This window comes from Erpetoichthys calabaricus, chromosome 16 (genome assembly GCF_900747795.2).
Source record: "Erpetoichthys calabaricus chromosome 16, fErpCal1.3, whole genome shotgun sequence".
NCBI lineage: Eukaryota > Metazoa > Chordata > Cladistia > Polypteriformes > Polypteridae > Erpetoichthys > Erpetoichthys calabaricus.
Window position 1 is genome coordinate 4,869,649 of NC_041409.2, and position 16,475 is coordinate 4,886,123.

At 41.7% G+C, this 16,475-nt stretch overlaps 1 protein-coding gene across 1 annotated transcript in view; it reads left to right on the top strand.

Annotated features, from left to right (window-relative positions):
* zgc:158689 (uncharacterized protein LOC791177 homolog) overlaps window positions 1-7,832 on the top strand; it is a 60,727-nt gene extending 52,895 nt beyond the window's left edge. Inside the window, exons 12-14 of the mRNA XM_028821882.2 lie at window positions 1,791-1,965; window positions 2,289-2,329; window positions 4,866-7,832. Of these exons, the coding sequence (XP_028677715.1) occupies window positions 1,791-1,965; window positions 2,289-2,329; window positions 4,866-4,938 (289 nt within the window). The 3' untranslated portion in view covers window positions 4,939-7,832. The remainder of the gene's footprint in view (window positions 1-1,790; window positions 1,966-2,288; window positions 2,330-4,865) is intronic.
* The last annotated feature ends 8,643 nt before the right edge of the window (window positions 7,833-16,475 follow it).

Genomic DNA, 16,475 nt, shown 5'->3' on the forward strand with positions numbered 1-16,475 from the left:
CTCAAAACAGGCAGAGCAGAAGACAAGACTCTCAAGCATTTGAGAAAAATAACAAGTTTGCTTTTAATGAAGATTTAACTTCTTGGAATGGACAGCCATGAAGGCAACACATCAGTACAACAGGATTATAGGCAAATGTCTTACTTGAGGCTCAGGTATTGTCTAATTGTCTTGTTTGAAAAGAAGTCCAGCGACTGGCTGGCTTGATGAATTTCAACAAGAGAGCACTTAGACATTTAAACAGTTGAGTGAGTGAGCAGCAGAAAGCTTTCTTGTCTTATTCAAATTATTTTACAAAATAGACTCCGACGGCCTTCTTCCTCCTCTTCTCTCTCTGTAATCAGAATATTCAGGCAAACATTTAGTTACATGGAGGACTTTGTTCCTGTCCTTCAGCTATTTCTTGTTATCTTTCTTACCTCTGGATGATAAAAATATCAGTGGCGCCACATTTCTATCTCCTCCATTATCAACTAATCATAGTTCATCAATTAATTAATGGACAGATATTGTTGTTTTCCATTTATGTTTAATCATTTTCTGCCTTGTTCTTTGTGAGTTTTAACAAATCTGCATTTCTATGTGTACCAGTTCTGTATTTAGCATTTAGTATAATTTGGCACCCAACTCCCAGTTGCAGCCAGTCTGCTGCTCACGTTGTGAAGAGGGGGGCTGAACGCACCCCAAGGAGACATGGTCGCTCCTCCGAAACTCCCTCTTAAACAATGATACAATGGGAAACAAATACAGTTTTTTACCTCCTCTTTGCTCGGTTAGCTGCTGGTTTGCTGCTGCTGCCGTGCCATGTGATCTGCATCTCGCGTGGCACTTCTAACATTTAAAAGCCTGTACAGCAGCTGTCCTACTCTTTGTCTTTTATTTCCGGCCCCGGGTGTGGTTACATTCCTTGGCACTCTTGGTTAAGTCTCGTCTAGTGGGACGTGAGTTCTTCATATTTATTAGTTTATAATTTAAAAACGGAATAAGAATCTGAAAATCTAACAACATCACATTAAAGTTGGATAAATTCTGAAAAAAATGATACCAAACATATATATGTAGGTTTTAAAACAAGCCCAATTTAAAGTGTGACAAAATATGTGACATAAAAAGTCACATAAAATCGTTGCACTTTTAGGCTTAGGATTTTATATATAGAGAGATGATATTAATTGAGAATTGTTGACAGCGCTCTGTGCCTGCACTCAGCGAAGAGCGCTATAAAAAAAATAAATTGTACGACACTCCCAAATTGCCGGAAAGGGGTCCCTCTCTGAATTGCCTTTCTGAAAATTCTTCCATTTTTTTCCTAATGAGATTTTTTTTGGGGGATTTTTCTTGTCTTCTTAGGGAATCAAGGTTGGGGGATTATCAAAAACAGGGCCTGTTAAGCCCATTGTGGTATTGCTTGAGTGATTTTGGGCTTTACAAGAAATACATTTTTGTTGTTGTATTGTGTTGTATTTCATAATTCACTTAGTGCAAAACAAACTAAAATAATTAAGCCAAATCTATGTGCTCAGAAGTAACTATATCAAATATCACATACGATTCTGCATAACCAATTCTGGCATCAATCACAATGGCAAAGTAATTACTGATTATCGCACACTACAATGTCCTGCTGGGATGAGCACTTGCTTCACATGACCATAGGCTGGATAAGGAAATTATTAAAAGGAGAAAATATTATTAAATGGACCACTACAACTAACCCACCACACACACACACACACACAATGCTGGTCTCATTATAAATGTTTTTATAGAAGTATGTCTTGTATCTACAGGCTGTCTTCCTTATCTAAGCTGAGCAGTGGCAGTGTTGGAAACCTAGACAAGATAGGCTCGGATGGATCAAACCACTGCAACCAGGATCTTATAGAAGACAGATATACTCCGCCACCCAGAGTCAGTACATTTCGACCCAGGCCTTACAGCATGGTGAACCCTGACATCTCCCAGGTAAACATGCAGTGACAAGAGTGAACTGGTTTAACTGTCGAGTAGCGACACCAACGTGAGTAACTCAAGCTAGGCTGATGGTGTCTTTGGTCCTCTACTAAGCTAGATAGAGGAAGGTAAGGGCATCTAGCCTCAAAATGCACCATTCCTGTGGGAGACATGAAACCAATTTATTACATTGATGTCAGAAGTGTGTTAGTTAGTCTTGGAGGGTACTGACCTGAGCCTGGCTCTGCTTGAATCTGTCATGGTATCAATCTAAATTTGGAAATTAACACATTGACTAATGTAATCATTTTATCCATTTGTTTTTCTATTTTTAGCTGGTCATTGATTTTGGATCTCCATCTTCCTCACCATCAAGGTATATTTTTGACTGCAAAGTTTTCTATTTTGGAATTGATACACATCATAAATTGTTTGCCACAGTTCAGGCTGATTTCTGCCATGCTTTAGTTTCTGCTGTATCTTTCTGTGAACAAGGATATGAAAAGTGGGTTTAAAAAATGGAGGCCAAGAGGTTTTATTGCAGTTGTCAAGGAATAGAGTGTCTTCCAGTTTTCATTCCAGCTGAGGATTAATTTACTCAACTCTTCTGGTCATTTAGGTTAGTTACGAGTCAGAATATTAGACAACTACAAATATATGGGAGTTTAGCGGAGGGATCTGTTAAACATGTAACAATCATTTCTGTTTTTAACTTTTCTTATATATAAATGTCTACACGTGGAAGTGTGTGTGTCTGTCTGTCCGGCTTGGAAGAACGAGGCTACAGCTTGACACTCAAAGAAAGCGACTCTGTTGCCAAAGTGAAATCACTGACAAAACAGAAAGTTGCTTAGCCGCTAATACACAAGCGAGGCAAGCACATCGGCAAAACAAAACCTCCGAGGAGATAGAAACTCGCTTAGCCGCTGATAGACAAGGGAGGTGAGCATGTCAGCAAAACAAAACCGCCGAGGAAAGAGAACCTTCCTTAAAACTAAACCTCTGAGGAGAGAGAAACTCACTTAGCCGATGATAGATAAGGGAGGTGAGCACGTCGGCAAAACGAAACCGCCGAGAAAAGAGAACCTTCCTTAAAACTAAACCTCCGAGGAGATAGAAACTCGCTTAGCCGCTGATAGACAAGGGAGGTGAGCACGTCGGCAAAACAAAACCGCTGACGAAAGAGAACCTCGCTTAGCCGCTAATGCACAACCGATGCAATTGATTGACTGAAGTGCCAGAATCCATGGTTTCTAGGAGCTGTACACAGCTAGTATTATAATAAAATCCATACCATTACTGTATATACAGTGTGATAAGTAGCCTGGACACAGACAGGCAGACATGTTTAAATCACCCACAACACGTTTATTATACAAATTCACTATTTACACGGTGCACACACAACCCCCAAAACTCCCCCAAAATCCAGGCCCTTCACAATGCCTCTTTCTCTGGTCCGCTTCCACTCCTCTCCTCCCGAGCTCTGTCTCTCTTCCTCTTGACTCCAGCTATCGAATGGAGGGAGGCGGCCCCTTTTATACACACCCGGATGTGCTCCAGGTGCCTCCCGATTAGCTTCTGCCGGCACTCCCCAGTGTGGCAGAAGTACTGGCTGCGCAATCGGAAGCACTCTGGGTGTCCCTGGTCTTCTTCCCCCCAGCACTTCCGGGTGTGGTGGAAGTGCTGAGGGCCGGGGCTCCTCAGGCATTGGACGCCCCCTGGTGGTGACCACGGGCCCCAATAGGGTTGAGCTTCCAAGCTGAGTTCCCATGGTCCACAAAGCAACCAGGGCGGTCGCCCCCTCGTGGTCTTTAGGAGGCGTGAGCCCTCCTCTGGTCCTCCCGGGCGTCCCGGCTGGGTACCACCCCCAGCCGCTTGCCACAACAGTAACACTTGACAGAACTTGAATCTGACGTGACATATTCAAAGCAAAAAATATAATTGCAAGTTAGCGTAGGAAATGGGAAGTAACATGGTTACCAGTGGAAACACTGGCTCCAGACTAGGTCTGGACTCCCTGGTCAGTGTGGGGCTGATGTATGTCACTGACCATTTTGAATGTGGGCTCGTTGTTCAATGTCCAGCTAAAGTACATGTAGAAGAAACGTGCTTAAGTCTCAGGCTGGCAGGTGATTCAGAGAACACTTTATTGATTAGTCTGATGTCAAGGACTGTTACACTGACCTTGCTGTGCTTTAGCCAAGTGGACACTGAATATAGAAATTAAGTTTCTCAGTCCCAGGCAGTCATTCTAACTGCTAATAATCTAATTCCAGTGATGAGCTGTCACATTTGATTAGCTTTGGCTGACAGTTCTTATGTCATAACAGGCACAAAAACAAATGAATAATGGTAAGATGAGCAACTGTTCGGACAAGGTCACACAGCTCTTCTGACTTAAATCATTGACCCTCCAACCCCTATCCCAAGAGCTTCAAGGCCAGGCCATCTTCTAATTTTAAGAATGCAAAAGAACACATAAACTCTAGAAAATAAAAAAAACAAAGGCCCTGCACTACACAAGTAGAAGTTCTTAGGAGATTATTGCAGGTTTCATGGCTTCTTTTTATTGATCTTTTTACTTTTATCATATGAATTCAAGTCTTTTCAAGCCCCATGTCTGGGACAATGGCATGTGAGTCCTTCATTTAATTGATTTTTTTTCACATACATCAGAGGCTGTTTTGAATGTGTGCATCAATTATCCTAAAGTTCAGTGACTTGCTGATTTGCAACACCTCATTGTACCAGTGTAAGTATGGCTTCATTGGGAGTAGCTTGTGCAGCTCACCACTGTGGCATGAAATGATCAAAAGGAGTTTAATTAAGAACTGTTTATCATCTTCATAAAATCAGGCTCTAATAGAAAACTGTTCAGTGGTAATTGTTGTTTTTGTCCCATATTACAGGAGAAATCCCTTTGCACATGTTCGACTCAGAAGAACAATCACAAATGACCGCTCAGCACCCTTGATCCAGTAATCCACAAGTCAAGTGTGAATCTGTGGATTGGGATGAAGACAAGCACAGATTGTGTCATTAGAGGGGACCATTCCGTTTTAACATCACGTTGGGAAAGAATTTGGAGTTGAGCAGATGTGCATTTGATTTTTTGTTGTTTTTTTTATTATGATTATTAATATAATATTGTGGTGCTCATTGGAGCTTCCGGATAAACTTTGTTTCTTGTGTATTGTTTGGGCAGGCCCAAACTCTTTTTACAGTTCAGTCTGTTTTTGATGGGGCAGATTCTACTCATCAGTTATCTATGAGAGCCTGGAAAATAAACGACAGGCAGGAGATTCTGTGCAAGACTGGCAGAAACAGTAAGTGAAAGAAGGAGTGAGATAGGATGAGAAGAGTGAGTGAGGGCAGAATACAACACAATGAGGAAAAATTGAAATAACGAATGGAAAAGAAAAAGCAGTAACAAAAAAGTGACGGAGTAAAGGGAACCAGAGGGGCATAGAGGGGAAAAAGATACTCAAGGAAAAGAGAAAATTATGAAAAACGGATAAAAGTCATGATTGGACACTAGAGAGGATACTGCAGCCATTGACAAATTGAGTGACAAGGTTGATCAGTTATTAATAATAAATGCATTACTTTTTGAACAAAGCACATTTTTGCTGACTAAGTGTGCCAAAATAAGAAGTGCCTGTTTCGCAGGTGGTAATCCCTGCTTGTTATTCAGTTTAAATTTTATGATTGGATTTTTGTAAGTGCTAAAAAACCCTGTATCATTTAATGAACAGTTTATGAAAATTCATGTATGCAAAGTATTTTCTACATCTTACAAATTTTAGTGAAGTTGAATTTTCGCCGTTATGAAGACCGAGTCCAAATCAATTTTCAAATTGGCGCCGCTTGTGCTAACACCTGAAAGTCAAGTGTGTCTTGCTGCAGCCTGTGGGAGTGAGCGGGGCTGGGTGTTTGGGGGTGAGCTGGAGGTTGGTGATGTGCAGTCACAGTGTGAGGGATGGGGAGGGGTCAGATGTCACGCACTTAACACTATAAGGAGGATGGGAAGGTACATGTGGTCTCCTTCTCTTTACCTCACTGGTTAATTAGTCAGTCAGTCATTTTCCAACCCGCTATATCCTAACACAGGGTCACAGGGGTCTCCAGCCAACATAGGGCGCAAGGCAGGAACAAATCCCGGGTGGGGCGCCAGCCTACCGCAGGACACACACACACACCCATACACCAATCACACACTAGGGACAATTTAGGATCACCAATGCACCTAACCTGCATGTCTTTGGACTGTGGGAGGAAACCGGAGCACCCAGAGGAAACCCACGTAGACACGGGGAGAACATGCAAACTTCACGCAGGGAGGACCTGGGAAGTGAACCCAGGTATCCTGCGCCACTGTGCTGCCACTACTGGTTAATTATTCATACATCAATTCATTATGATGCTCTTGTTTATTTACTCATCACCATAAAAGGTGGATATCGCAGCCTACTGCACCAGATTTTGTTATACAGTAAGGGTCTAATGTCTAACCCCATCCAAGATCCTTTCTGACATTACCCATGCCACACCACGCCTCATCTGATGCTGTACAGCAAGGACCTTCTCCACCCGGGTCTGTAGATGATGCTGTGTTCACGTGTGAAGGGTCAGAGAGCTTGTCTGGTGAGTCCTCTCATATTATCCTGAGCATCATGGATCCAAAAAAACACTATGAAAGAAACCAAAAAAACCCCAAGAAAACTTGAAAGACCATGAATCCTGAAGTGTTAGGTAATTGGCCTTATTCAACCATGTTTAATAAAGGGTTGCTTGACAGATGACAGATGTTATCATTGCCTTAATTCTGTCAATTTTCATGTAAAGTTGCATTTGGAGCCAGGGATTGGTGAAATTATTTCATTTAAAGTAATGCTAATTATGTGTTTATATTGTGAAAATCCACCTTACGAAAGGGTCTTCAGTACCAGCTTTGGGATGTGCGGGAAGTCTGTATGTGAAAAGCCACCCCTACCGTAATGGATGAACTAAATTTAGTAATACCCCTGTGACTTACATTTGACTTCAATACATTGGGATTCTTAACTTAAAAAGACCTTGAAAGCAATAGCACTGACTGCACGAGACATTGCTACACATGCCAATTAGCAAATGTGCAATAAACCCGAGCAAGTTAACAGCTGAGGAGCGGTTTGCCTGGTTATTATCATTCATGATGCTGTTGTTTTCCTGGGTGTTTTACAGTTGAACGTGCTCATTACTGCCCTGCAGCGACACAGACAGGTCTCTGTGTCTGGAGGCAGATAGCCCTCCATGTCAAGGTCCGGAACCTTTTTCAGCAAAATGAGTAACTGTAGCTAGGACTAATAAGCTGCTTCTGTATTGCTTACTTTTAAAATGGTTTACAAATGGTTAAGACTATTGACAGTATTGTTTAGACATAATTATTTCCAATGTATTTTTTTAACGGAGGATGATTTTTAATTTGCTGTACTAATACTGTAGGTGCAGTGACTCAACTAAATCATCAAGCCGAGTTTGGAAAGCTTTCAACTATTACGACCATTAAACTCCTCGATCCTTCAGAGGGACTCTTTGTAACGACATCTTATTTTATCAAAACTCCATACATCTGAATCTGGAGGGCTGAAAGCAAACCAAACTACTTAGAAGTCCACACGCGTCTCCTGTGTTGTTTGCCTATAAACTTGTACTGACGCCTTTAACTGACGTTTGTAACAGCAGTTCGTTTCATTCAAAGGTCTACGCTAAAGTGTTGCTCTCATTTTTTTTGTGATTTCTAATGTGTTCTGATGTGTTTTAATGTTGTATTTTGTTTTTAATATAGAAATTTACAAAAAACTTTTAGGAGTAAAAATAAAAGAAATTAGACCATTGGGGTGCCAGTAATGTTATTTTATGAATTATATCAAATTGTTATTAGGACTGTGTGGACACTTTTTGTGACTGAAGACAGAGAAGAAATTAAAATTAGTAAAAACCTTTTATTGATACATACCAGACAAGGGTAAAATGACAGAGAAATACAGTCCTAGGACACCGCACTTCATCTGCCTCGAGCGCAGATATCCTTGCCCTTTTATAGCTTTTCTAGTCTCCTGATCGTAGACCACGTAAGAAATAAAAATAGCGTCCTGACTCATTTTGTATTATTCCAATTGGTAAAGTCTTTACCCTAAAGGTATATTTTCTTGTCACACACATCATTGAAAGAAAACTTCCAGAAAGTATATATGCTTTTTGTCACGTACGCAAAACACAAACAAGTTTGATCATTCTGTCCAATTTTCTGTACTTACACACATACATTTTGTTCAATTACATCATTTTATGTTTTTACAACTGTTATCCAGCATGTGAAGTTTAATTAAATAGGAGACACCATTCAGTTCTTTAAGCTTTTTTGGTTTACCATAGTTGAGTTATTATTGTCCAGTAAGTGAGCAGATGAACCATCAGTATTTTAGTGTCGCAGATAAATGGACACCTATTTGGGCACACCTAAGGACATCTGCCGTATGTCCTTGAACAACTTGGAATTGTTACTTATTAGATTGTGTTTAAAATTTAAAAAGTGCATATTTATAAGCAATGGAACTGCAAAGTGATTCATGATGACTTGCATGAAAAACTGATACATACAGTGCATCCGGAAAGTATTCACAGCACATCACTTTTTCCACATTTTGTTATGTTACAGCCTTATTCCAAAATGGATTAAATTCATTTTTTTCCTCAGAATTCTACACACAACACCCCATAATGACAAAGTGAAAAAAGTTTACTTGAGATTTTTGCAAATTTATTAAAAATAAAAAAACTGAGAAATCCCATGTTCATAAGTATTCACAGCCTTTGCTCAATACTTTGTCAATGCACCTTTGGCAGCAATTGCAGCCTCAAGTCTTTTTGAATATGATGCCACAAGCTTGGCACACCTATCCTTGGCCAGTTTCGCCCATTCCTCTTTGCAGCACCTCTCAAGCTCCATCAGGTTGAATGGGAAGTGTCGGTGCACAGCCATTTTAAGATCTCTCCAGAGATGTTCAATCAGATTCAAGTCTGGGCTCTGGCTGGGCCACTCAAGGACATTCACAGAGTTGTCCTGAAGCCACTCCTTTGATATCTTGGCTGTGTGTTTAGGGTCGTTGTCCTGCTGAAAGATGAACCGTCGCCCCAGTCTGAGGTCAAGAGCGCTGTGGAGCAGGTTTTCATCCAGGATGTCTCTGTACATTGCTGCAGTCATCTTTCCCTTTATCCTGACTAGTCTCCCAGTCCCTGCCGCTGAAAAACATCCCCACAGCATGATGCTGCCACCACCATGCCTCACTGTAGGGATGGTATTGGCCTGGTGATGAGCGGTGCCTGGTTTCCTTCAAACGTGATGCCTGGCATTCACACCAAAGAGTTCAATCTTTGTCTCATCAGACCAGAGAATTTTCTTTCTCATGGTCTGAGAGTCCTTCAGGTGCTTTTTGGCAAACTCCAGGCGGGCTGCCATGTGCCTTTTACTAAGGAGTGGCTTCCATCTGGCCACTCTACCATACAGGCCTGATTGGTGGATTGCTGCAGAGATGGTTGTCCTTCTGGAAGGTTCTCCTCTCTCCACAGAGGACCTCTGGAGCTCTGATAGAGTGACCATCAGGTTCTTGGTCGCCTTCCTGACTAAGGCCTTTCTCCCCCGATCGCTTAGTTTAGATAGCTGGCCAGCTCTAGGAAGAGTCCTGGTGGTTTTGAACTTCTTCCACTTACGGATGATGGAGGCCACTGTGCTGATTGGGACCTTCAAAGCAGCAGAAATTTTTCTGTAACCTTCCCCAGATATGTGCCTCGAGACAATCCTGTCTCGGAGGTCTACAGACAATTCCTTTGACTTCATGCTTGGTTTGTGGTCTGACATGAACTGTCAACTGTGGGACCTTATATAGACAGGTGTGTGCCTTTCCAAATCATGTCCAGTCAACTGAATTTACCACAGGTGGACTCCAATTAAGCTACAGAAACATCTCAAGGATGATCAGGGGAAACAGGATGCACCTGAGCTCAATTTTGAGCTTCATGGTAAAGGCTGTGAATACTTATGTACATGTGCTTTCTCAATTTTTTTATTTTTAATAAATTTGCAAAAATCTCAAGTAAACTTTTTTCACGTTGTCATTTTGGGGTGTTGTGTGTAGAATTCTGAGGAAAAAATGAATTTAATCCATTTTGGAACATAACAAAATGTGGAAAAAGGGATGCGCTGTGAATACTTTCCGGATGCACTGTATATTTCAATTAGGGCAAAAAAATGTAACATTATGAGTATGATCGTAGAGTCAGGAACGTTTTCTGCAAAGTTTCAGGCCTCATGCTTTCATGATTTCAAGATGGCAAGAGAATAAAAATGGAATTAGTAGAATCAATATGGATCAGCCATGCTTGGAGTGCAGTTCCTAATTGTATTTGATGATGGGGGGATGACTAATTGTATTTAAATACCATATGTATATAATGATAGAATAATGAAAATATAATGCTTTATTGGGGACACTTAATACATAGAAAACTGGTTCCCAATTTTCAGGCAGAGTGAACACACGTTTAAAAATGTATTATGACTGTCAATGTCAACTCGATTTTGGTCCATAGTTGTTGGAAATGAGTTGGAGGTGCTGTATCAGCTTCTGTTGGCCCCTTTTATTAATCATTGATCTGTTTTGAATTACAGGTCCGCCATTTAGCTGATGGTTAATTGAGTGTTTGCCCATTCTTGCCCAATATAACCAAATTTCTCAATGCTTCTGTCAGGGATCTGAGATTTGATGTTGTCTGCGTGAATGTTTCCTCCTGCATCCCCCTCAAAAAACATTTAAAAATTCATTTAAAATTGCCCGGTGTATAGTGCTTCTGGGATTGAGTCCTGGGTTTGAGAATGTTATTTTTAGTTGTATTACTGAAGTGTCAGACATCACGTACAGTACATGAGCACACATTACAGCATTGACAAGAGCAGGCCCAATATATTCATTTAGTATTTCCAATACAATATAAGGTTTAAAGGTTCTCAGGGTTCTCTTTTCAGGAGCACTGTTAAGCAACTGATTCCATATATTGAAATATTTCTGGTGTAAAATATTTTTAAACATTTGAGTCAACTTTTCTCATGTCCAGCTTGTTGACTTCCCCCAGAGTTAATGTCAAAGAAATAAACTCTTAGTAAATTCAAGAACAGGGTAGATCTCCCATTTACTTCCAGAACAACCTGAATTCCCTGAAGCATGGATTCAACAAGGTGCTCCAAACATTCCTTACAAGTTCTTGTCCATGCTAACATATCATACAGTTCCTCATTCATAGTGCAAACCTCCCATTCCACCTCATCCCAAATTGGTTTGCGATCTGTGGAGTTATGTAAGCCATTGCAGTAAACAGAAGTCATCATCACATTCATAAAATCAGCCCACAGTGTCCACTGTGACATGGTACATTATTCATTGTGAGACCTTAATAAAGTTCTTAAGATGGTCAGTAACAACACTAAAGTACAAGGCAGAAATCAAATGATGCTCAGTTGGTAGTAAGAGGACTAAAGTATGCCAAGAAACTTTTCTTCTCACCAAGGCAGAGCAGATCTATGGATTCAAGCCCTTAACACCAAATTATATCACAGCAGAAATCAAGATTCTGTAAGTAACATTTTTCATTCTTAAAATGTTCCATTTTGGTAATGAAGGGCTCACTGTAATTTCACCTTCCTGTGCCTAACTACAGCACCTCATCTCCTTCAAGATCTGAAGCACTGGGAGTTCAGAGAGGCCCTTCAGAATGCCACACTAGTACAGACCTGTTATGTGACTCCTTGTGGCTTCCATGTATGCATAAACCAGTCTGGCAGTTATAATCTGACCTCTTTCATTAGCAAGTTGGTTTCACATGCAGAACTGCTACTTACTGGATGTTTTTGATTATTGCACCATTTTCGGTAAAGTTTACAGACAAATTGTCATCTGTGAAAATAAAGAGAGCAGTTATTTTGAGAAGCTGGAGCCACAATGTTATTCACAGATAATCACACCACAATCAAAGTCACCCAAATCAGACCTGTGGTTTCAACATTTGGTCAAACAACACCATATACTGTATATACACTGCCAAAAAAAAATTAAAGGAACACTTTTTAATCAAAGTATAGCATCAAGTCAATGAAACTTCTGGGCTATTGATCTGCTCAGTTAAGTAGCTTTGGTGTTCATGAAATTACCAACAGGTGCACTAGAGGGGCAACAATGAGACGGCCCTCAAAACAGGAATGGTTTAACAGGTGAAGACCACTGACATTTTTCCCTCCTCATCTGTTTTGTCACTCGTTTTGCATTTGGCTATGGTCAGTGTCACTCCAGGTGGCATGAGGCGATACCTGGACCCTACAGAGGTGGCACAGGTAGTCCAACTTCTCCAGGATGGCACATCAATACGTGCCATTGCCAGAAGGTTTGCTAGGGCATGGAGGAGATTTCAGGAGACAGGCAGTTACTCTAGGAGAGCAGGACAGGGCCGTAGAAGGTCCTTAACCCATCAGCAGGACCCAGCGGTATCTGCTCCTTTGGGCGAAGAGGAACAGGATGAGCACTGTCAGAGCCTACAAAATGACCTCCAGCAGGCAGGCCATTGGTGTGAATGTCTCTGACCAAACAATTAGAAACAGACTTCATGAGGGTGGCCTGAGGGCCCAACGTCCTCTAGTGGGCACCGTGGAGCTCGATTGGCATTTGCCAAAGAATACCAGAATTGGCAGGTCCACCACTGGTGCCCTGTGCTTTTCACAGATGAGAGCAGGTTCACCCTGAGCACATGTGACAGATGTGAAAGGGTCTGGAGAAGCCATGGAGAACGTTATGCTGCCTGTAACATCGTTCAGCATGACCGGTTTGGTGGTGGATCAGTGATGGTCTGAGAAGGCATATCCATAGAGGAACGCACAAACCTCTACAAGCTAGACAACGGCACCTTGACTACCATTAGGTATTGGGATGACATCCTTGGACCCATTGTCAGACCCTATGCTGGTGCAGTGGGTCCTGGGTTCCTCCTGGTGCACAACAATGCCCGGCCTCATGTGGCAAGAGTATACAGGCAGTTCCTGGAGGATGAAGGAATTGATACCATTGACTGGCCCCAACACTCGCCTAACCTAAATCCAATAGAACACCTCTGGGACATTATGTTTCGGTCCATCCAACGCCACCCGGTTGCACCTCAGGCTGTCCAGGAGCTCAGTGATGCCCTGGTCCAGATCTGGGAGGAGATCCCCCAGGACACCATCCATCGTCTCATTAGAAGCATACCTCCCAAATGACGTTATCAGGCATGCATTCAAGCACGTGGGGGCCATATAAACTATTGAGTACAAGGAGTTGCTGCAATGAAATTTCGTCAAAGTGGACTCGCCTGCCTGCTGTGTCATTTTTTCACTCTGATTTTCAGGGTGTCTTTGAATTCAGCCCTCTGTAGGTTGATGATTTTCATTTTCATCAAACAATGTGGCATCCTTTCATTCCTAACACATTACCCAGTCCACATCAAGTAGAGATATCCAGCAGGATTTTTTTTTCCCCATTGAGATCTGATGTGTTTTCAAAGTGTTCCTCTAATTTTTTTGAGCAGTTTATATATACTATACAGTATATATATTGTAAGCTGAAGGGCTGATCGCACCCTCAGAGGACAAAGACGCCCCTGGGAAAACCCCTGAAACAGCTGACAGTCTACCTTCACATTGCTCCTTACCCTTCTTACTTGCGCTATAACACGCAATAAACCTCTCGCGCGGTACTCCACTTACTTAAAAGCCTTGTACAGCGCCTGTCAGTTTTGGAATTGTTTTGCTCCTTCCTTCCTTCCTTCCTCTCTCTCTCTCTCTCTGACCCAATCTGTGACCCAAGCGTGACCTTATATATATACACACACACACACACACACAGATCTGGCTGTTTGGAAGAGCAGACTAGCAGCCTCACTATGCAAATTTAACTAATATTAGATAATAGTACATCCATCCATCCATCCAGTTTCCAACCCGCTGAATCCGAACACAGGGTCACGGGGGTCTGCTGGAGCCAATCCCAGCCAACACAGGGCACAAGGCAGGAAACAATCCTGGGCAGGGTGCCAACCCACCGCAGGACACACACAAACACACCCACACACCAAGCACACACTAGGGCCAATTTAGAATCGCCAATCCACCTAACCTGCATGTCTTTGGAATGTGGGAGGAAACCGGAGCGCCCGGAGGAAACCCACGCAGACACGGGGAGAACATGCAAACTCCACGCAGGGAGGACCCGGGAATCGAACCCAGGTCCCCAGATCTCCCAACTGCGAGGCAGCAGCGCTACCCACTGCGCCAACGTGCCGCCAATAGTACAATATCTTCAAATTAAATATAAAGTGAAATACTACAATGGAATATTTTTCTTGCAACAGACACTGTGATTCAACACAAACTTTTTTCCTGTTCTTTTTTTTTTCTGGCATCTCTCGCTGCAACAGAAAATATGTTCCCAATGTTCCTATCAAGCATTATTATTTTCAATTTTGCTGAACATTTGTCATACTAAAACTGTAAAAGACGGCACCAGTTTATCATTCTAATTGCATAAAGATACAAAACTACTTTCTTGTACTGTCACTATGTGTTGCCATGACTAATTCTTATACTTTCAAGAAACATCATTTTTGCTGGAAGATGACGTTACCAGCTGCAGCTTAACACATTCTAATGAATTAATTCCTGCAAATAAAACATTACCACATTTTGACCTCTTGTTTCCGTCCCACCGGTTATGCCTGTTAGGAGTGTGCAGTCTTGGGCACAGGGTACAGCTAATGAATCCAATTTTAAACTTGACTCTCACACTCTGCATATGTTTAGGAAGTACATTTTAGTTATCACTTTCACTACAATGTGAAAATTGTTAACCTTACTGCCCTAGAATCATATCCAGTATTGCATCTAATAATTACATACTTTGCCATAGTGTTATTTAAAAATAAGGATTATTAGTTTAATGTGAAGCATGAATTCTGTACACTATGATTCATACCCAGCAAAGTTTACCTCAAATGTCAGAATAAGAATAAAGTCAACTACAAAAAAAGTTAAGAATTGTATAGCATTGTATATGCTCTACAGTGTTGCATTCCTACAAGTACTTGGGGGTCCACATCAATGACAGGTTGGCAGTGGCCATGTAACACAGAGGAACAATACAAGGAAGAGCAGAGCAGGCTCTTTTTTCCATAGAAGACTGTGTTCCTTTAAAGTGGTTAGTGACATCTTCTACAAGGCTGTGAAGGCCAGTGCTTTTTTTACACTATGGTGTGCTCGGCTGGCAACATTACTTCAAGAGAGGCCCACCGAATCAACCAACTAAATAAAAAGGTGGGGTTAGTTATGGGACTCACTCTGGACCCCCTGGAAGTAGTAGCAAAGGAGAGAATTAAAACAGTAGTGACTGCAATTATGAACCATGCTGCACATCCACTCTCTAACACACTAAATGGAGTACTTTCAGCCAACAAATTATTCTTCAGAAGTGTGTCCAGAAATGATTTGGGGGTTCCTTGATACTAACAGCAACATGTCTGCATAAAGTGTCACTGTGACTGCAACTGGTTTTCAAAAACTTAATTTTTTTTTTAATCCTCTTTAGTCATTCTGGTGTGTGTTCAGACCATAATGTGTGTGTGTGTGTGTATGTATATGCACTCACTGGCCACATTATTAGATACACCTAGCTAGTACCAGGTTGGACCCCTTTTTGCCTTCAGAACTGCTGTAATTCTTTGTGTCCTCGATTCAATAAGGTGCTGGAAACATTCCTTTGGGACTTTGGTTTATATTGATATGACAGCATCACACAGTTGCTGCAGCATTATTTAGCTGCACATCCATGATGTGAATCTCCCGTTTTACCACAACCCATAGGTGTTCAATTGGATTGAGGCCAGTTGAATACAGTAAACTTGTTGTCATGTTCAAGAAACCAGTTTGAGATGATTTGAGCTTTGTGACATGGAACGTTAACCTGTTGGAAGTAGCCACCAGAAGATGAGAACACTGCAGTCATAAAGTTATGGACATGGTCAGCAACAATACTCAGGTTGGCTGTGGAATTAAAACAATGCTCAGTTGGTACTAATGGGCCCAAAGTGTGCAAAGAAAATATCCCCTACACCATTACAAGACAACCACTACCAGCTTGAACTGTTGAGACATGGCAGAATGGATTCATGCTTTCATGTTGCTGATGCCAAATTCTGACCCTACCATCCAAATGTCACAGCAGAAATCGAGACTCATCAGAACAGGCAATGTTTTTCCAATTTTCTATTGTCCAATGTTGGTGAGCCCATGCGAATTGTAGCTTCAGCTGTCTGTTCTTAGCCGACAAGATGGCACTCGGTGCTGCTGTAACCCATCTGTGTCAAAGTTCGACATGTTGTGTGTTCAGAGATGCTCTTCTGCATACCTC